Source organism: Glarea lozoyensis (assembly GCF_000409485.1).
Source record: "Glarea lozoyensis ATCC 20868 chromosome Unknown GLAREA7, whole genome shotgun sequence".
NCBI classification, from domain to species: domain Eukaryota; kingdom Fungi; phylum Ascomycota; class Leotiomycetes; order Helotiales; family Helotiaceae; genus Glarea; species Glarea lozoyensis.
In genome coordinates, this window is record NW_007361002.1 from 555,240 (window position 1) to 571,435 (window position 16,196).

The window sequence follows — 16,196 nt, forward strand, 5'->3', positions numbered from 1 at the left end:
ACTCCCCTTTTCGTACTTGCTCTCTGACGCGTAGCAGGTTGATTATGGTCCCATAAGTTCTGCTCGTAGACAGATACTCATGGCGCTCTAACCATAACGCATCGCTCGGGGGGAGCTGGTTGGATAGGCGTGTTCTTATTGGAGGAGAATAGGTTAGATTTAGATATTTATAATGAGGGTTGGGGATTTGGGTGGGTCTGGGAGGGCTGAGGGGTGGTTTGGTGGAGGTGGTGAATTGGTGAATTGGGGGGCATGGTGAATGAAGGTTGATGCTTGAGACGGGACAGACACAATGAATCCAATTGCATATACTATATAATAATCCTTGAAAACCATCTCTTCTTTGATTCACACGCAAAACAAACGCACTTAAACCCCCCAACTCACCATCAAAAACATAAATATACAGCCGGTCCTAATACACACCCCTCCCTCTACCCTTCCCACCTCATCCTACACACGGTCATCCTCACATTTATTACACCAATCATCCATACTCCCACTCCCGCTACTCTCCAGTCCCCTACTATCATTCAAATCCACCACCTCGCGCGTATGTTCGCACTGCACTTTAATCACATTATTCGCCATCGGCATCCCGGATATCTTCTCAATATCATCATCGTCAAGATCGTGGCTGGCGGTGACCAAGGTGGTGACGCCACCTTTAGCCATGTACTCGAGGCCCATGTCGTAGGAGTTGATGTCTGGGTGAGGGGTGCGCGAGCGCGGGGGACAGGAGGAGGGGGGCTGGCCGCGGGTGGCAGGGGCGCTGAAGGAGGGGTGTGAGGTCGACATTGTGGAGGCGTTGTCTTTGGAGGTTATCCAGTGGAGCACGAGGACGGAGAAGAGGACTGTAGGATTAGTAGATGCGGGATAGGGGACAGAGTAGTTATTTGTCGATTGGGGAACTTACTGTCGATGTTGCAGCACATGAGGCAGATCCAGCCTGGTTCGCCGTTAAGGACGACCATGACAGTTAGGTTGCTACGGTCGTGTTAGTCTCAACAAAAAATACCCTTCTGGTTGTTACGTACACGATGCTTGATATCAAGGTGCCGAGACTTCCGATGAATGTTCTCTGAGCAACCGTACGAGCTGGGGAGCCGGTATCTATTTTATAAGAGAGGAGACCTGGTGTGATTAGCCTTGCAAATTATATCGGAGAATTGTAGTAGAGGCTTACCTCGAAGCGGGAGGAGAAATAGGCAAGTCATATAAATCTACATCCATCAGTGTTCAGTCGCGGGATGAAGGTTGAGATTTTCCTACATTGACCACAAAATCGAAGGTCAAAAGTGGTATTGCAGCACCTCTCGTCATGCCAATTCGACATGTTCCGTTCTCGTACACTGCGAATCGGCTTTGGTACAGTTAGCGAGCGTATGTCACTAAGCAACAAGGATCTTACAAATAGAAGTTAAGAACGATCACGACGCAGTAAGGCACTATTGTGAGTTAGCGAATGTTGTTGGAAAGGGCTGGTCTGTGTACCCAGCATTCCTAAAGAGTTTATTAGATAGAGTAGATCACGTCTTCTTGGTTTGGAGCTCCGGCGAACGATATACTGCAAGTCGCTTAGTTCGTGTCAATTGGGTCATATATGATACATACCACTCTCTCGACCAAAAAGTAATATATTAACTTCAAACGTTAGCACGGCAATTCATCTGTCTCTTGCCCCGCAAAACTCACCACCTAATGCCAGTTAGCCTGAGTGGATAATTTTTGAAGGGCATAGTAACCTTGGTCGTCAAGTAGCATCCCAAACATAGCAAGATAGCTTTTTCACACATAGATCTTGACGAGTCCACGCCAAAGCCGTTTGCTAATATTGCTGTACCAGCGACGAATATTGACGAGTCGACATAGATAATAATAACCACTGAGTAGGTATTTAGCATGATGATCAGTCAGAGTTGGGAGAAAACTAACGCCAACAAACAGGTGGTAGTCGTCGCCAGTTTCGAATATTCTCTACTCGACGTGCTGACGCGCAATTAGCCTCCAATTAGCTCCTGGGATTATCAAACTTACAAAGACACACGGAAAGACATCCCATAGAAACCAGTGATAGACAAATGGATACAATGGATCCAGCCTGCGTTTCTTGGCCTAGGTAGACCACCATTGCGAGTTGCTTTCTTCCAAGACTGAAGTTTGGCAAACGTCGTTGTTAAAATCACGCGATGATGACGGTCGTGGGACAGGAATGTTGGGGTAGAAGGGATGATAGAAGTCTTCAGCAAACTTTTTAACGAAAGGGAGTGCAGAGACAACTTCTCCATCACGGAATAGTATGATAAGGGGATTGTGCAACGATTTCTGAGCTGTCTATTCCACCACCGCGCTTCATATGCGCTTCAAGGAAGTGACAAGTCCATTGTCGAGCTTGAGCGGCAGACTGGAAAAGAAATAACGCCACCTACACCTGTTTGAACGACAAAACCGTACCTCTTGTGGGTTCCGAAAAGACACTCCCTGGCTGAGGAATGAGACGCGTTCGGGAGATGGTGAAGCCACAAGATGACGTTCAAGTCACACATCGGATGCTCACACTCAGGTGCAGCTCGCTTGAGGCCAAAGTTTGACGAGGTCTACGACCTGGCAGATGAAAGAGGTACAATTAAGCGCAAAGACCAGCAATGCCAGAAGCAGGTCGAGAGAATAACTTCCTACTTGAGCGATCGCCGGGAAAGCGTTCCGACCAGGTCTGTTAATTGAGACTTTGTGAGAGGTGACAATCGCTAGAAGAGGTTTGTCTCGTACACCACATATGCGAGAGCTACCACATGAGGCTTTTGACAATGCATCAATTATGCGAGGCGTGGAGAGGAGTCGTTGGTTTGCTCAAGTCGAAAGCCACATTCTGATGGAAGAGATCCATTTTTGCTTTTTGCTGAGTATCGAATAGCCATAGACTCTCGACTGCCACTAATTCTGTCAACTTTGACAAAAACTCAGCACCAAAAAAGCTGTCACAAATCCCATATGCGAGGCAAGGAGTTTGCAAACCCCTTGCAGAACGTCGCCAACAATTGCTTGCTTTTTCGAGTCACGACACCGTTCTCGATGGGACAAGAGAGCACAATGAAGTTGTTCCGGTGTTTTTTGAGTCTAGAGTTGCCTTGGCTGTTGGATTTGAAAGGAGGTTTCGGGAGGGTGCGTACGTCGGGTGCCATTTGAGTGGTGGTCTGAGTGCCACGTGATTGACAGTTCTCAGTTTACACAAACCACGGAAAAAGGATCACGAAAATAAGAGGACCGACTGGCAGTAAAGTTCGTTTACGCAGATAATTTGACGATGGGATGAAAGTACAAGTTCGAGGTTTGGTCACGGTTGTGTCCGCACGTGACCTATTCGTGGGCATACTTAATTTACTTTCGCCGTTACATCCAGATGATTGCTATCATATCTCCGAAATATACTCAAATATAGATTGTAATAAGTGGCCAATTGGACAACAGATAAAACGAAGAAGGGAATAGTACGAGTTAAACAACACTGAAATTATATTATAACTAGGATCGCCAAAACGCTACAAAAGACACGAAAAAGAAAGAAAAACGCCAAACTGACAACTCGCACACAGGCTCTTTCGAACTCTACACTCCAATCAAACTACACCATATTATTCATCTCAACAAAGGATCGTCCATCCTTCTTGGTCTGCTTTTTCGCTGCTTTCTCGGCCTTCTTCGCCCGTTTGATTTCCTTCTTCTGCTTCCTAGTCGGTCCTTTGGGGAACTCGCTATTCTCGCCCTGCAAGACACGTCCAGGATGAATGAGATTCAAAAGAAAGACGCATAGTAACATCGGCAGAGCATCGAGAGCGAGAAGGTATGCTTCAGTATAAGGAATCGGATTCTTGTCTGGGTCGTCTCCCGCAGCAAATTCTACCATTCTGAAGATTATGCGGATGGTGATGAGAACTAAAGAGGCGAATAGAGTGTACAAAAGAGGACCCCAGTTTGTTGGACGGCCGTCGAGAACGAAATTGCCAGCCGAATTTGCTCTTTCCTGCTTTTTCATCGTGATAAGAAATTTAGCGGCAATGGCGGCGAAAAGAAGAATGCAGGCTTCTTGAAATCCGATTCCTCCCATGTAGATGTGAATTCCCATCATGAGTGTTTTCTGATCTTGGTTCGGCTGGATCAACAAGCCTCCACCTAGTTGGGTAAGAAAGGAGACAACATCGAGCCAAACGAAGATCTTTGCAATCTTGATGCCTTTGAAACCCCATATTTTCTGGGCTGGTACAAAGAAGTAGATCATCCTTCCCAAGACCATGTATATAAATGCATTGACCCACATCGGTGCCAATAGCAAGAAGATTTGGGACACATAAGCGGCGGCGAATGATTGCTGGTGCTTGGAACCGAATGAGCGACCAGCAAAGGCGATGAATTCCCATGTTACCCCCATGATGAGAACCCATGTGAGTTTCCATTTTTTGAAGTAAAATGCTTGGAAGATGTGAAGAGCTAGACTGATTCCAAATGCAATGGCGAAGAACAATGCTGCTCCAAAAGATGGCGAATAGCTCCATTGCGCATTGCACGCGTACGAGGGGACATAACCATCTTTTCCAGGTGTGAAGGTGATACAGCTTGGTGTTGCCGAAGTAGTTGATGTTGGAGAGCTACTTATCGCTTGTATTGTCGATGACATTGTGTTTTGATGTATAGACAATAGTGAAACGCAATGTAAATAGAACTTGCGTGAAGAATGGAGTAGACAGAAGAATGGTGGTAGTGAGAGCTGTGTGGAATATACGAAGAGAAAATGGAGAACTTATAATGGAGGAAGAAACCGTGTTATATGTTGATTAAATCCCTTTACTTTCACTTACTTCTTTCCATCTCATCCTCAGCCTCGCTTTTGTCCCCATGCCGCGTCACAATACTCAATTATGTTTGAAAGGCGTTCGAAAAGCCTGGTGTTCGGTCTTAGCGATGCTGAAAGTACCCAAAGCGTGGGGAAACCCAATCCCTGTTTTACGATGAATCCAGTGATCGAGTGGAAGTGAACCATAAAGAACGAGGAAGCATACGTTGAAGTATGAACATTCCGTGGTCGTCGTAAGCATAAAATCCTGCAACGCACGCTCCGATCTGATGAGGAAATAAGCGACTGGCAGTGAAGTAAGCTTCGCCTCACAATACATATCAGCCAATAATGATTATACCGGAACGCATGGACGAACAACCGAGCCCAATGACAGTTCCTAATAGGGCATCCATGTAAACTCAACCGTATTACAAGGATATCGTGCAGTCGAATGGCAGCGTTTGCAAGATGACCGTCGCCCCCAAGCCTAAATTCTTGAGACACTCGGTATTAAATCAACAGTTGCGAAAACAAGAGCCCGGATCAAGATATGACACAACATTCGTATGCTTTAATCCCAGATGTAACATTTTGGCCCACATCGCTTTGTCTACCAGAAGTGTACGGAGATCAGTCCTACATTGACTGAGAATTAGCTTGTCTCCCTCTCTGGAAATACGGGTTTGTGACTTATCTGTAAAGGAAATAAACACAAATCTCGTGCGGTTGATAGGACTATCAAATGTCTGTTGCTTGACAATTAGACTTCTTTGTTGCAACCTCCCTTGTTGAGTTAGTAGAATTGTAGAATCACAAAGCCAATGTATCCCAATTCCAAAAGTTGGACAATTTGCAAAAGATATGCTTGTTGCCTCAAATGGACCGAACTAGAGTCTTGTTTGTCTTACATATTTTTTCTGTGCTGTTATTCGCATCAATGCTTATTGACACCATAGTAAAAGACATTGTGATGATTGTGATAGCCCTTCCTTCAATGGGGTCGCCGACGCTTTCGATCATTGAGCTGTTGTGCGGCGTGGTGATCTACATTCTCCAGCAAATCCGCCTTCGGGTCCATACCAAGGTGTCAGCTTCCCAGATAGCCCTTGCCCATTGTGTTTTCAGTGAAGCCCGGGACTATCTCTTGCAATTACAATGAAGAAACATCTTGAGCTGTACGCGGATTTGGAAGTCCTGGCTGAAAGAGTTGTAAGCATCCCGCCCCTTTTTTGATATTTCTGATATGCTGCTAGGCATGACTTCTGACGCCATAAAGCTCTTCTTGACCTTGCTCTCGCAAGCAACCAAAGCCCCGAAGATGATAACACGTTCATCTAAATTTTGAGCGATCTTGTTCAGTCAATGAGTCCCATAGAGAAACGGAGTGGAAGCAACGACATGGAGAGTTGGCCTTTCCAAACGTCATGCAGAAAGTCTGATCGATGAATTTGTCTACGACCTCAGGAATACGATGTAGAGTGTCAAGAGAACTCTCGGGGGACGATATACCGCAGCTAGAAGAGCGAGAAGTATGCAAATTGTAGATAGAAGTGCGTCGACAGGACTGCGTCGTCCTGCTCGTCGTGTTCATATTGATGAGAATGGAGGTCCAACAGTTGACAGCGAAGAAAACCACATGTCAAAATGTAGTGGGGGTTCTGATGTTGAATTTGTATGATAGAATGTGGAAGGAGCCAAAGATGGTTGATGCAGTTGAGGACCTGTAATGCTTTGGGCGAGCGCAACACATGGCCCAAAACACTTGCCAAATCCTTCCCAGTGACTTCCTTATCGATGATGGTATGGTGCGCAAGAACAGTATGCGAACTAGAGCTGAGTGCCTGTGTAAGAGTTTTGCATCTCGTGGCTACGCGAAGCACACTGTATACTATGGTGAAAAGTTTGAAGTTTGAAATACAATAACAAATTCGCAAGTGCACTCTTCGCCAGGAAGAAAATAAGGGGCAAGAAGTTGCGTGAACGGGCCACCGTAGGCTAAGCTTTTGCCTAGATCGGACACTAACCGTAGCGTTGGGGAAATAGCTTTTTCAGGGTCAGGCACGGGCGCATGCTTCCCTACGGAAATGCTTCAACAACAACTCGACGGGAAAAAGAAACAGCGCAAACTATTGATCTCAACACGATCGTTTCCGCTTCACAGTAGCATTCGTATTGGACTCCGAAATTGCTCCTGCCTCACTAACCATAGCTCTCTTCCACCCGACAAACATGGTAAATGTCGATTACCAGATCCAGAACGCCTCCATCGCGGCCTCGCGGCAAAACCACTCACAGAGACGAAACCACTCACAGAGATGAAGCAGAGGAACATTTTGCATTGCGACCGGTACAGTGTCGCTGTATTGAAGTTTTGTAGGCTTGCGCGGTCTTACGGCTGTCGCGAAGACATTGGACAGATCAGTTGGCTGACTGTCGCTTCGAGCATCCCGCTGCCATAACTCGCGTCATTTAATAGTGGTATACGTCAGCTTTTCGTATTTCTAGCATTAAGCTCACGATTTCAAGCCTCCTCGTGGGCTAATGCTCCTAGAAACACATTTTCGAGCTTCTGCCTGTGTTGAGTTAGGTTGTTTTACGGTGTTGCCGTTGCTATTCGGTGGTTTGTGCTTCAACCCTTCAAGTCATGTTTTCTGCTTGTTGGTATACTGTCTATGCAGGTACATCGGACGCTTCGCTTACGATAGTGTTAATATGATTTGAAGCTTAGGCTAGCTGGACCGAAACAGAATTACTGCTTTCGGCTAGGAATTCTGAGTGCAGAGAACGTGGAACGTGGATTTCCTCCTCCAGACCAAGTAGCAACTGGAGTACCGTGTATGGACGAGGGGATCATGCAGCGAAGTCGTTGTGGTCTTCTTGATCCATATATTAACGGCAAGCCCGAGCCTTCATCAGAAACATTCTGAGCACACCATTGACATTGACTCCATACATCCGTGGGGGCATGCGCTGAACTCTATTATGAAAATTGCTTCTTCACTTGCAAATACTTCAAGATCAATACTTTATAACCTGAAATTCTATACTTAATTTCCTCCACTTTTGTTTCAATACACTTTGCGTTGAAATCTTTCCATGTACTTTTCAACACCATTTCACATACTGAGTCTCCACCTCCAACAAAAGTATGAAGCTGGGACTCGCCATTCGCAACGCTCTAGACAATGAGACCGCAATTGTGGTTTCAGGACATAGGCAGCCACATATAACGAAAGTTCCTCTTCAGACAATTTCCAAACTAGCACCTTTCAGTGCCCTGATCCTCAGCATCATCTTCGTCGTATACTTTGCAGTCCGATTTTACCTGTTAGAAGGATACCTTCTCAAGAAGTGCTATGGAGATATATACACACGGATGAACGAGACAGTGAGGAGGGGATTCGTCAATCATCACATTGCCGGGGGAACAAAATTGATGATTTTGGTCATAGCAGCATACCCGTTCGTGGATGTCGCATTTGGATCCGCACATCTTCACTCCCCTTTCGCTGGCTCAAAGATCGTCACAATGGGCGACATCCTGATCATCGCCGCACAAGCTCTAATAGCCATGTACGTCTTCGAGCTCTTCTACCGCTCAAAGATCTCCCCAGTGAGCGCTGGCCATCACATCGGCACCATCATGATCGGCCAATCCGCCATAGCCATCTCCCTCAACCTCGTCCGCGAAAAAGACGCAACAATCGAATTCATCCTCTGCACCGTCTGGGGTAACCCCTCCTCTCCCCTCCCCCCATCCATTTCAAAACTAACACCACCCAGGCGCATTCGACATCATCTCCGAATCCCTCCCCCACCTCTCCATCATCCTCTACAGAGTCTACCCAACCCACCATAAGTTCCTCGCCAAACTCTTCTGCATCTCGGCAATCACCACGTTCATCGGCACCATCGCCGAGACCATCCTGACTATGTACCTGTTTGGCAGTCTCTGGGACCGCTGGACGCTCGCGTTTAAAGTCGTCACGCCTATTCTGCATGTGCTGTTTGCGTCGTGTCAGTTGTGGGGCACGTGGAACTTTTATAGGATGATGAAGCGGCAGCAACGGTTTTTGCTGGAGGAGAGAGAGGGGGAGGGGGAGAAGTCCGCGGATGAGGAGAGTGGTTCTGGAGGGGCTGAGAGTGATGGGTCGGGGAAGAGCTGTTAGTTTGGCCTCAGCAAAATGGGTTCTGGGGGATTCGTGTTTGGCGTTATTTGGAATAGGAGGACGTGTCTTGTTAGATTCCAGGGTCTGTATGGTTACAAGGCGCAAATGGTATTTCGATTTCTCATTGTATATAAAATACCTAGATCAAATAAGGACATACCAACATCTCATTACCCAACGCGCCTCACCCTCATTCCCGGGATCATCAACAGCCTATTCAATGCTTCATTCAACCGCCCAGTGCCCACGTGGGCCCCAATCCAAACGTACATTTTGTTCAAGATATGTCTTGGCGCTTAAGCGACCCCTTTTATGGAAGTTGGGAACGCCACAACCACTCTTCTGGTACCAACTCAGACATTTTGGGCACGCCATTTAGAAGTGAAATTGTTCTTTTGAACTTTCTCAGCTGGCTTTGTGCATGAGGAGGGAAGATGTGGGGGGTGCTGGAAGTGGTAAATAGGAGGCAGGGTACCCTTTTAAGGGAGATGGGGACTAGAGAATTGGGTTGGGAATTGGAGATCGGTGCTCAAGTGAGATATGTATGTGTCTTTGATTGAGTGTTTGTAGTGGAGATGAGAGACTGATAAGATGTATTCTGACCTGAGTTATGAAATGGACAACTTACTTTCTGGTGGGTAAATGAAGTTGGTGTATTGGATCCTTTTCTCCCTTCACTTGCTAATCGGGCTCTGTGCTTCTGATCGCTTCAACTCCACATGGATCGCGCAAGATATCATGGCGAGGAGGGTTATACTGTCTTCGTCTTGGTCTAGTAGTTGTAAGCCTGTTCCAGGCCTGTACAACCAATAGTCAACAGTTATGCGTCGACTTCCGTGCGCACGTTTTCTTGCGCCCGAGTCGCTAGTGGAGGGGAAATGGTTACACCAAGTTCAAAAACAAGATTTGCTTTTTACAGCTGAGAAACTTCGTTGCGACAATACTGTATAAGAAGACGCATTTATGCGGTGATGGGTGGGTTGTTCCACGAAGGATTGCTGTACAGGAACCGTCCCGATGGTCTAGATACGCGACTTGAAAAATGAGATTGCAAGATCTGACCAGCTAGCGGCAGATCTGTATTCTTACGATGTGTAGATCGAATTGTAGATCTGTAAAAGAGCTGATGAGTGATGAGAGGGTAGATTAGGAAGTGGACTGTAGGTGCTTAATGCTAAGTAGTTGGTGAAAGGGAGGCTTGGAAATGACATCCCAGGAAGAAAATTTCAACAAGCTCTACCTATGAACATCATAGGTTGATGATGTCTCGTGTCCTCGCGGGTTTTCTGCTACCCGCTGAAGTCATACGTCGGAATGAAATAGCTGGAAAGCGGGACGGAGCGTCCGGTTGTTCAACGATGGTGTATACCTCATAACGTGTTGTAACAATCGCACGATCGTCTATTGTTGCGGTTTTGAATTTGGACCCTGAAAGTGTATTCGGATTGTCGGATGTGTTCGTTGAGTTTGTGATGGTCGTGATTGAGCAGGCACAAGTAAAAGATTTTTGCGATGCGCTAAACTAATCTAGAGACGGCATTTCACAATCTGTGGATACTTGTTCTGGACTTTGAGAGTAAGATAGTGCAAACGCATTTTAGTTGGAGACCTAGGACTTACAGTGAAATGCGAGATCAGAGAAGGACGTTATTAAGGCAGGACTTCCTAAATCTCTCTTGATCCTTTGCCCGTTGTTTGCAGCTTTCAAACCGGATGAGACTTTTCGCGGCTGTATGCTATTCAAAGCACCACATCAAGACGTGCAGGCCGTTGAAGCCACATCAAGGTAGACGTGGTGGTTCTTGGCTTTTCTCTTGTTGACCAGATAGGTAAGATGCTTTTGATCGAATCGCGCTTTGTAACAGTTTTTTCGGCGGGTCACTGCACTAGAGAACTGCGATGCAATTTCGTTGTTGAATGCTTTCTCGATCATGGTCTTGAGATCAAGCTTGAATGCCTTTCCACTAGTTGTGCCGTTTTCTAGTATTGCCCCGATCGTGACCTGGACATCAGCTATAATTATCTTTCCACACATATCGACGTCAACTCTTCAGGTCAGCAGCAATGCGCTTAATAATTCCGCCATTGAGATTAGTCTCTTCAAGGGTTCTTGTCCAAGACTTTCCCCGCATGCAATGCGCTGTAACTTGCAGCTGAAGCTAGCATTTTGCGTCCTCTTCACGGGAAATATCCAAGTTGGCAAATGACCACGAGGAATAGTTATCTTGGTCGACAAATACAATGAACAAGATCTCGATTGTGTAAAACCCTTTCGCGGATCGTGATGTCGTGTGTGTGCGTCCAGATCGTCTCAACTGGCTAGCAGAACTCGTGAGAAACCGTGGTGTTTTCAGCTCTGCACTTACGAAAGAAGACAAGTTGTACGGAGTACCAGATCTGAACCTTATGAAGCAACCCCCACAGATCGATAATGCGGGAGGCTTTGACAGGCCTAGCGGTCACGTGGACCTAGCGTGTTGATAGCGGGATCTTTCTCGATCTTGACTTTCCCATTCTTTTTCGCTACGATCTTTTTTCAGTTGTAACATGTACAACTCGACCTGCAGGCAATACGCATGCGATGATATCCCTCTCGCTTCTTCCGCATGCTTTTCCGCAATTCAGGGTCCATTATCCATGTCGTTTTGAACTCCGTTCTGACAAGCTACCGCAGTTGCTCCTCTAATGGTGGGGTTGTGCCCTTGCCCTGGCGACGATGCCACGATGGGCGTCTCTCCCCTCGGTGCTCACGATCGAGCCAACTAAGTCTTCGGTTGACGTCTTCGATTCGCTGCAGCCAACAAGCGCCAGCCCGCCTAAGTTGGGCTTAATTGAAGTACATTGCACGGTGGTATCGATGCTTTCCTAAACACTGGAAAATACATCCAGTTTCTGATCCAGCATGCGGCGTTGCAGCGCAATCTAGATCCTCTAGTGCCTGTAGAAGTCGGTGGTCGGTGGTCGCTCCTTTCGTCTTTAAATGTGTCTTCTCCCCTTGAGCCATTCAACTCTTTCTCTCATCACACAAGAAGGCTGCAGACAAGCTTGAGCAAAGACGCCACTCTTCTGGGGAGGTCCGATATGCATTGATTGAGACAGGGAAACGAAGCCACGGCTGGTTGACGAGAATGCCGCAGCTTTCAGGAGAAGAGCTTACAGCGCAGAGGAAGCGCCTTGAAGATGTTTGTACCATCTATAAATCACCTCTTCTATCTACTTCTCTTTTGCTCATTTCTCCTCTATTCCAGATTCAACACAAGATTCGGCACCCAGATACCTTTCTTCCACCAAGTGACTACCGTCACCAATCGATTTTGGACCCAGTCATTCCAAAGGATATTTACAGCCCCAGTAGAATGGATGTGCTCGGTATGCTGGTAAGTGCTGATCAAAGCTAGCCCCTAGGATTGACACCAGAGGCTTCTCACTCTTCTTTTGAGACACAAGCCACCAAGTGACAATGACCATTCCCGAGCTTGAGTTGATGAAGCTCTCTTACAGTTGAAAATACGCATGCGACCGAACCCTACATATGATCTTGGAGTCGTTGACGATCGCGCTGCGCTAGTCGTCTGCAATAATGAAGTTCCGGACGCGCCCATTATATATGCCACCGAGAGCTTCGAAATTTTGACAGGGTACTACGGAAGTGAGATCATAGGCAAAAACTGCCGATTTCTCCAAAACCCTCCAAATCCGCGGTCGCCGCCTTGGGATGTCGTCGAAAAGTGTAGAAAATACAACGAGCCGCTATTATCTGAGCTTAGACACCGAATTCAGAGGAAGGAGGAAGCGCAAGTGAAAATAGTGAACTACCACAAGGACGGAACCCCCTTCATGAACATCTTGACTGTCATCCCCATCCGGTATGAAGATGACGATGGTGTAGAGAGGGATTACATAGTTGGCTTCCAGGTCAATGAGAAGGATATAACACCTTCTCTGGGATAAACGTTTGGTTTATGTTATGATACCCTTCCACGCGGGATATGTACAAGTCGTCTTTTCATTCAGCATACGAAATGAAGTTCACGGAAATCATGATTATCGACTACGAATACGGTTCGGCTGTTGGGGTTTTGGGCGTCGGATGGCAACATTGAGATTATATGATCTGGGTGGCACTCGTTGAATGAGGTTTTTGTTTAGCATTGCGGTTCGTCGAGGTATTTTGAGACATGAGGGAAAACTAAATGGCTCAGCAACATTTCGAATACCGAGGTTGATTAGGTGGCATTCTTATATTCAACATACACCTCACGAAAACGAATTTCTTATTGGTTTCCAAGAATAGAAGCTAATACACCATTTTTTTGAGGACCAGGTATACATTCGTTAAGCAGGAGCAACGTAACTCGAAAAATTATACGCTAATGACTCATACCGAATCCGGACTGACACAACTCACATTAAACAATAGAAATGAAGTACATACAACCTGAACGGGAGATGAATTCAGACTCAATGAGATAGACATATTCGAAATTGTAAAAACAGAACAGAGCCGCCCAATTGATGTATCCCTATAAAAAGTACCCACTAGATATTACCTAGGTAAAGAGGTATTCGTAAAACATCATGCATATAAAGGGAAGAAAATGCTATGTAAGCTAGATTGTTAGCAGAACACAGCATAGGAAAGCGATGAATATATTTGTGAGCTGTTGGACTAGCCAGCCACCGCCCACGCTTCTGCGGCGAAAACGTAGGTGGATTGGGTGGGCGTTTATGAGATGTGATTGTCTTTTCGTGGGTGTGTCGTACGAGAAGCGCGAGTTGAGGTGATACGAGGAGCTGGTAGTGGGGTGAGATGGGATATGAGATATGGGGGGTGAGGTGAGAACAGGTTATATGGTGGTTGGTATATTTGAGGTTGTTGATTGAATAAGAGATGTAAGATGTTTCGAGATGGTTTGGAATTTGCGATTTGAGTATTTGCATTGTTTTTGACTTACGCAAGAGCTATAGGAGCTAGCCCCAGAATCTCACTCATTCTTGGAAATAACGAAGTGGTAAGTCGAATGAAGGATGATACCCTTCCAACTCACGAATACACAGATAAGATTTGTTGAATTCTTGAAATTTAAATATTTGCATTGTAAAGAATATACGCAAAAGCTATATAAACCATCCCCAAAATCTCATTCTTTGAACAAACCGACTCGGTTGGTATCCAATAAGTTCTCTCCTCCCAACATCTAGCAACAGTTTCGTTGCCCAACAGTCTAACCTCGAGTTCAAAAAACATTACGCCATCATTACATTTCATAAAGAATTAAAAATCTTGAGAAATTGCCGTCCCCGATATACGCATTCCCTATTGCAACTCCGAAACCGGGCCTTGATTATTATGCGCCTGCATCGGTACTTTCGCAACCTGAGCCGGATACGTAGGTGGTGTATTCATCTCGCTGATGTTCGTAAGATGTGTTCCTGTTGGACTTTGTGGTGGCAGACTTGGGTTTGAGCCTAGGTTGTTGATGGAATTTGTACCGATCTCGCTTACGGTTCCACCGGGACTTTTGTTGCCTGCTGTACGCTGCTGGTCTACTGAGAGAACGTCGCTGGCAGCGAGAGAGGCATGTCGGGTCTGAGGGGAAACAGGCGGTGGTTGAGTTGGGGAGTGTTGTTGGCTTGGTGTCCAAACTGGAGGTGGTGGTGATGTAGGGGTTTGGGAATAGGTTTGGGCATTTTTGGGATCGTTGACGTAGTAGCCTCCTTCTGGCGGTGGAGGTCCATATTGTGGTTGTCCCATAGCTCCCATCGGTGGTCCTTGGTTGTATTGCTGTTGCATTGGTGGTTGGAAATTAGGTGGTGGCGCGCCACCATATGTGTTTCCTGTCCCAGCTGCAAGTGCTGCTGCGCGCGCCTTCTTCTTCTTGCGGGAAATCAGAATGAAAGCTATGATTCCAGCAATGGCGAAGATAGCCACAACTCCAATCACTACTCCTACGATCCAAATCATCGACTTCTTCTTCGTGCGGAATACCGAAGTTGTTGGGGTTGAGGTTGGGACGATGGGGGCGACTGTTACTGTCGGCCGAACTGTCCCCGTAGGGGTGTCTGTTGTAGAGTCTGTTGTTGACGTCCCTGAAACTTATCAGTCAACGGGAACGAGAAGCTATACAGCTGATCTTACCGAAGATGGTGTTGAATATGGCTGTGGCGGGTGCTGTTTCGTAGAAATACGTCGACGTATAGCCGATCGCACAACCTATCCATTTGGTTGACAGGCTGCCTCCAGTACTCCCATAAACGTAGTCCGTATTACATGTGTACGGACTTTTGATGTTAGTTTCAAGTCCAACGACAGTATGGAAAATACATACCATGATACTGAACTTCCGCCTACGATAGCATAGTCACTTGAGCATCGGGTTGCGAACGTGCAAGACACTCCTTCGCTACAACATCTACCATATGATCCCGAGACAGTCCAGGAGGAAGAGGCTTGACAACGAGCCGTATCCCCTATTTATTTTGGTCAGAAACTTTGCATTCAAGTCAATTGGGTGAACAACTCACAAGTGATCTCCCCAGATGTACTGTAAAAACCAATGAATCGCTGATCTGTTTGTCGAGGCAAGACCGCGCGAGCCGTGATCTGGGGTTCAGGAACTGCTATCGTATACACCATAGAAACACATGTTGAGAGCACAACGAGCAAGCTTGAAATCGACATCTTGCAAATTTAATCGCAACAAAGACGCTGAACTCAAGAGCAAGAAGACGGCAAGAGGAGGAAAAGCCCGAAGCCCATCACATATAGCTCTTCCCTCCATCTTTGTACCAGCTCTACAGCCACACATCCATGCCGGTTCCCCATGCTTTCATTGATCTGTTCCACATCCAGTCCTTGGCTTGGGATAAAATAAGCATCATCTCTGTGCCGAGATTTATTGTCAAGCATAACATGTCCCTTTTCGCTGTGAAGTGCTTGGCAACTCAAGAGGCGTCGAATGGATGGACAGAGAGAAGTCGTTTGGTGGAGGTGCGGCTGAAGAAAAACACATCAGAGCTTCTGTGATGCATCGTCTCTGCCCCGTGCTTAGGCACTCATCAAGGCTCTCTCTCCAGAAGAACGGCAAGACTGGACGGAAAGCGACATGGGGACTTCGAGTTACCGAATCACAGCACACATTCAGCCCTTGATCGACGTGAGGAAACGATTTCGACAAGGCTGGACGAGAATCGTG

At 46.5% G+C, this 16,196-nt stretch overlaps 5 protein-coding genes across 5 annotated transcripts; 2 read left to right on the forward strand and 3 right to left on the reverse strand.

Moving 5' to 3' along the window:
* Positions 1-453: 453 nt before the first annotated feature.
* Positions 454-1,501, reverse strand: GLAREA_01369 (uncharacterized protein; the record flags this gene model as incomplete). Its single annotated transcript, XM_008088585.1, has 7 exons — positions 454-854; positions 917-987; positions 1,038-1,134; positions 1,187-1,223; positions 1,273-1,363; positions 1,412-1,448; positions 1,495-1,501. The coding sequence occupies 7 exons, from the start codon at positions 1,499-1,501 to the stop codon at positions 454-456; spliced, it is 741 nt and encodes a 246-aa protein (XP_008086776.1).
* Positions 1,502-3,622: 2,121 nt separating this feature from the next.
* Positions 3,623-4,672, reverse strand: GLAREA_01370 (uncharacterized protein; the record flags this gene model as incomplete). The annotated part of the gene is made up of 1 exon (XM_008088586.1): positions 3,623-4,672. The coding sequence occupies one exon, from the start codon at positions 4,670-4,672 to the stop codon at positions 3,623-3,625; it is 1,050 nt and encodes a 349-aa protein (XP_008086777.1).
* A 3,307-nt stretch (positions 4,673-7,979) lies between these two features.
* On the forward strand, positions 7,980-9,000 carry GLAREA_01371 (uncharacterized protein; the record flags this gene model as incomplete). The annotated part of the gene is made up of 2 exons (XM_008088587.1): positions 7,980-8,562; positions 8,615-9,000. The coding sequence occupies 2 exons, from the start codon at positions 7,980-7,982 to the stop codon at positions 8,998-9,000; spliced, it is 969 nt and encodes a 322-aa protein (XP_008086778.1).
* A 3,128-nt stretch (positions 9,001-12,128) lies between these two features.
* Positions 12,129-12,951, forward strand: GLAREA_01372 (PYP-like sensor (PAS); the record flags this gene model as incomplete). The annotated part of the gene is made up of 2 exons (XM_008088588.1): positions 12,129-12,377; positions 12,502-12,951. The coding sequence occupies 2 exons, from the start codon at positions 12,129-12,131 to the stop codon at positions 12,949-12,951; spliced, it is 699 nt and encodes a 232-aa protein (XP_008086779.1).
* Positions 12,952-14,317: 1,366 nt separating this feature from the next.
* Positions 14,318-15,682, reverse strand: GLAREA_01373 (uncharacterized protein; the record flags this gene model as incomplete). Its single annotated transcript, XM_008088589.1, has 4 exons — positions 14,318-15,090; positions 15,140-15,282; positions 15,330-15,471; positions 15,526-15,682. The coding sequence occupies 4 exons, from the start codon at positions 15,680-15,682 to the stop codon at positions 14,318-14,320; spliced, it is 1,215 nt and encodes a 404-aa protein (XP_008086780.1).
* Positions 15,683-16,196: the final 514 nt, after the last annotated feature.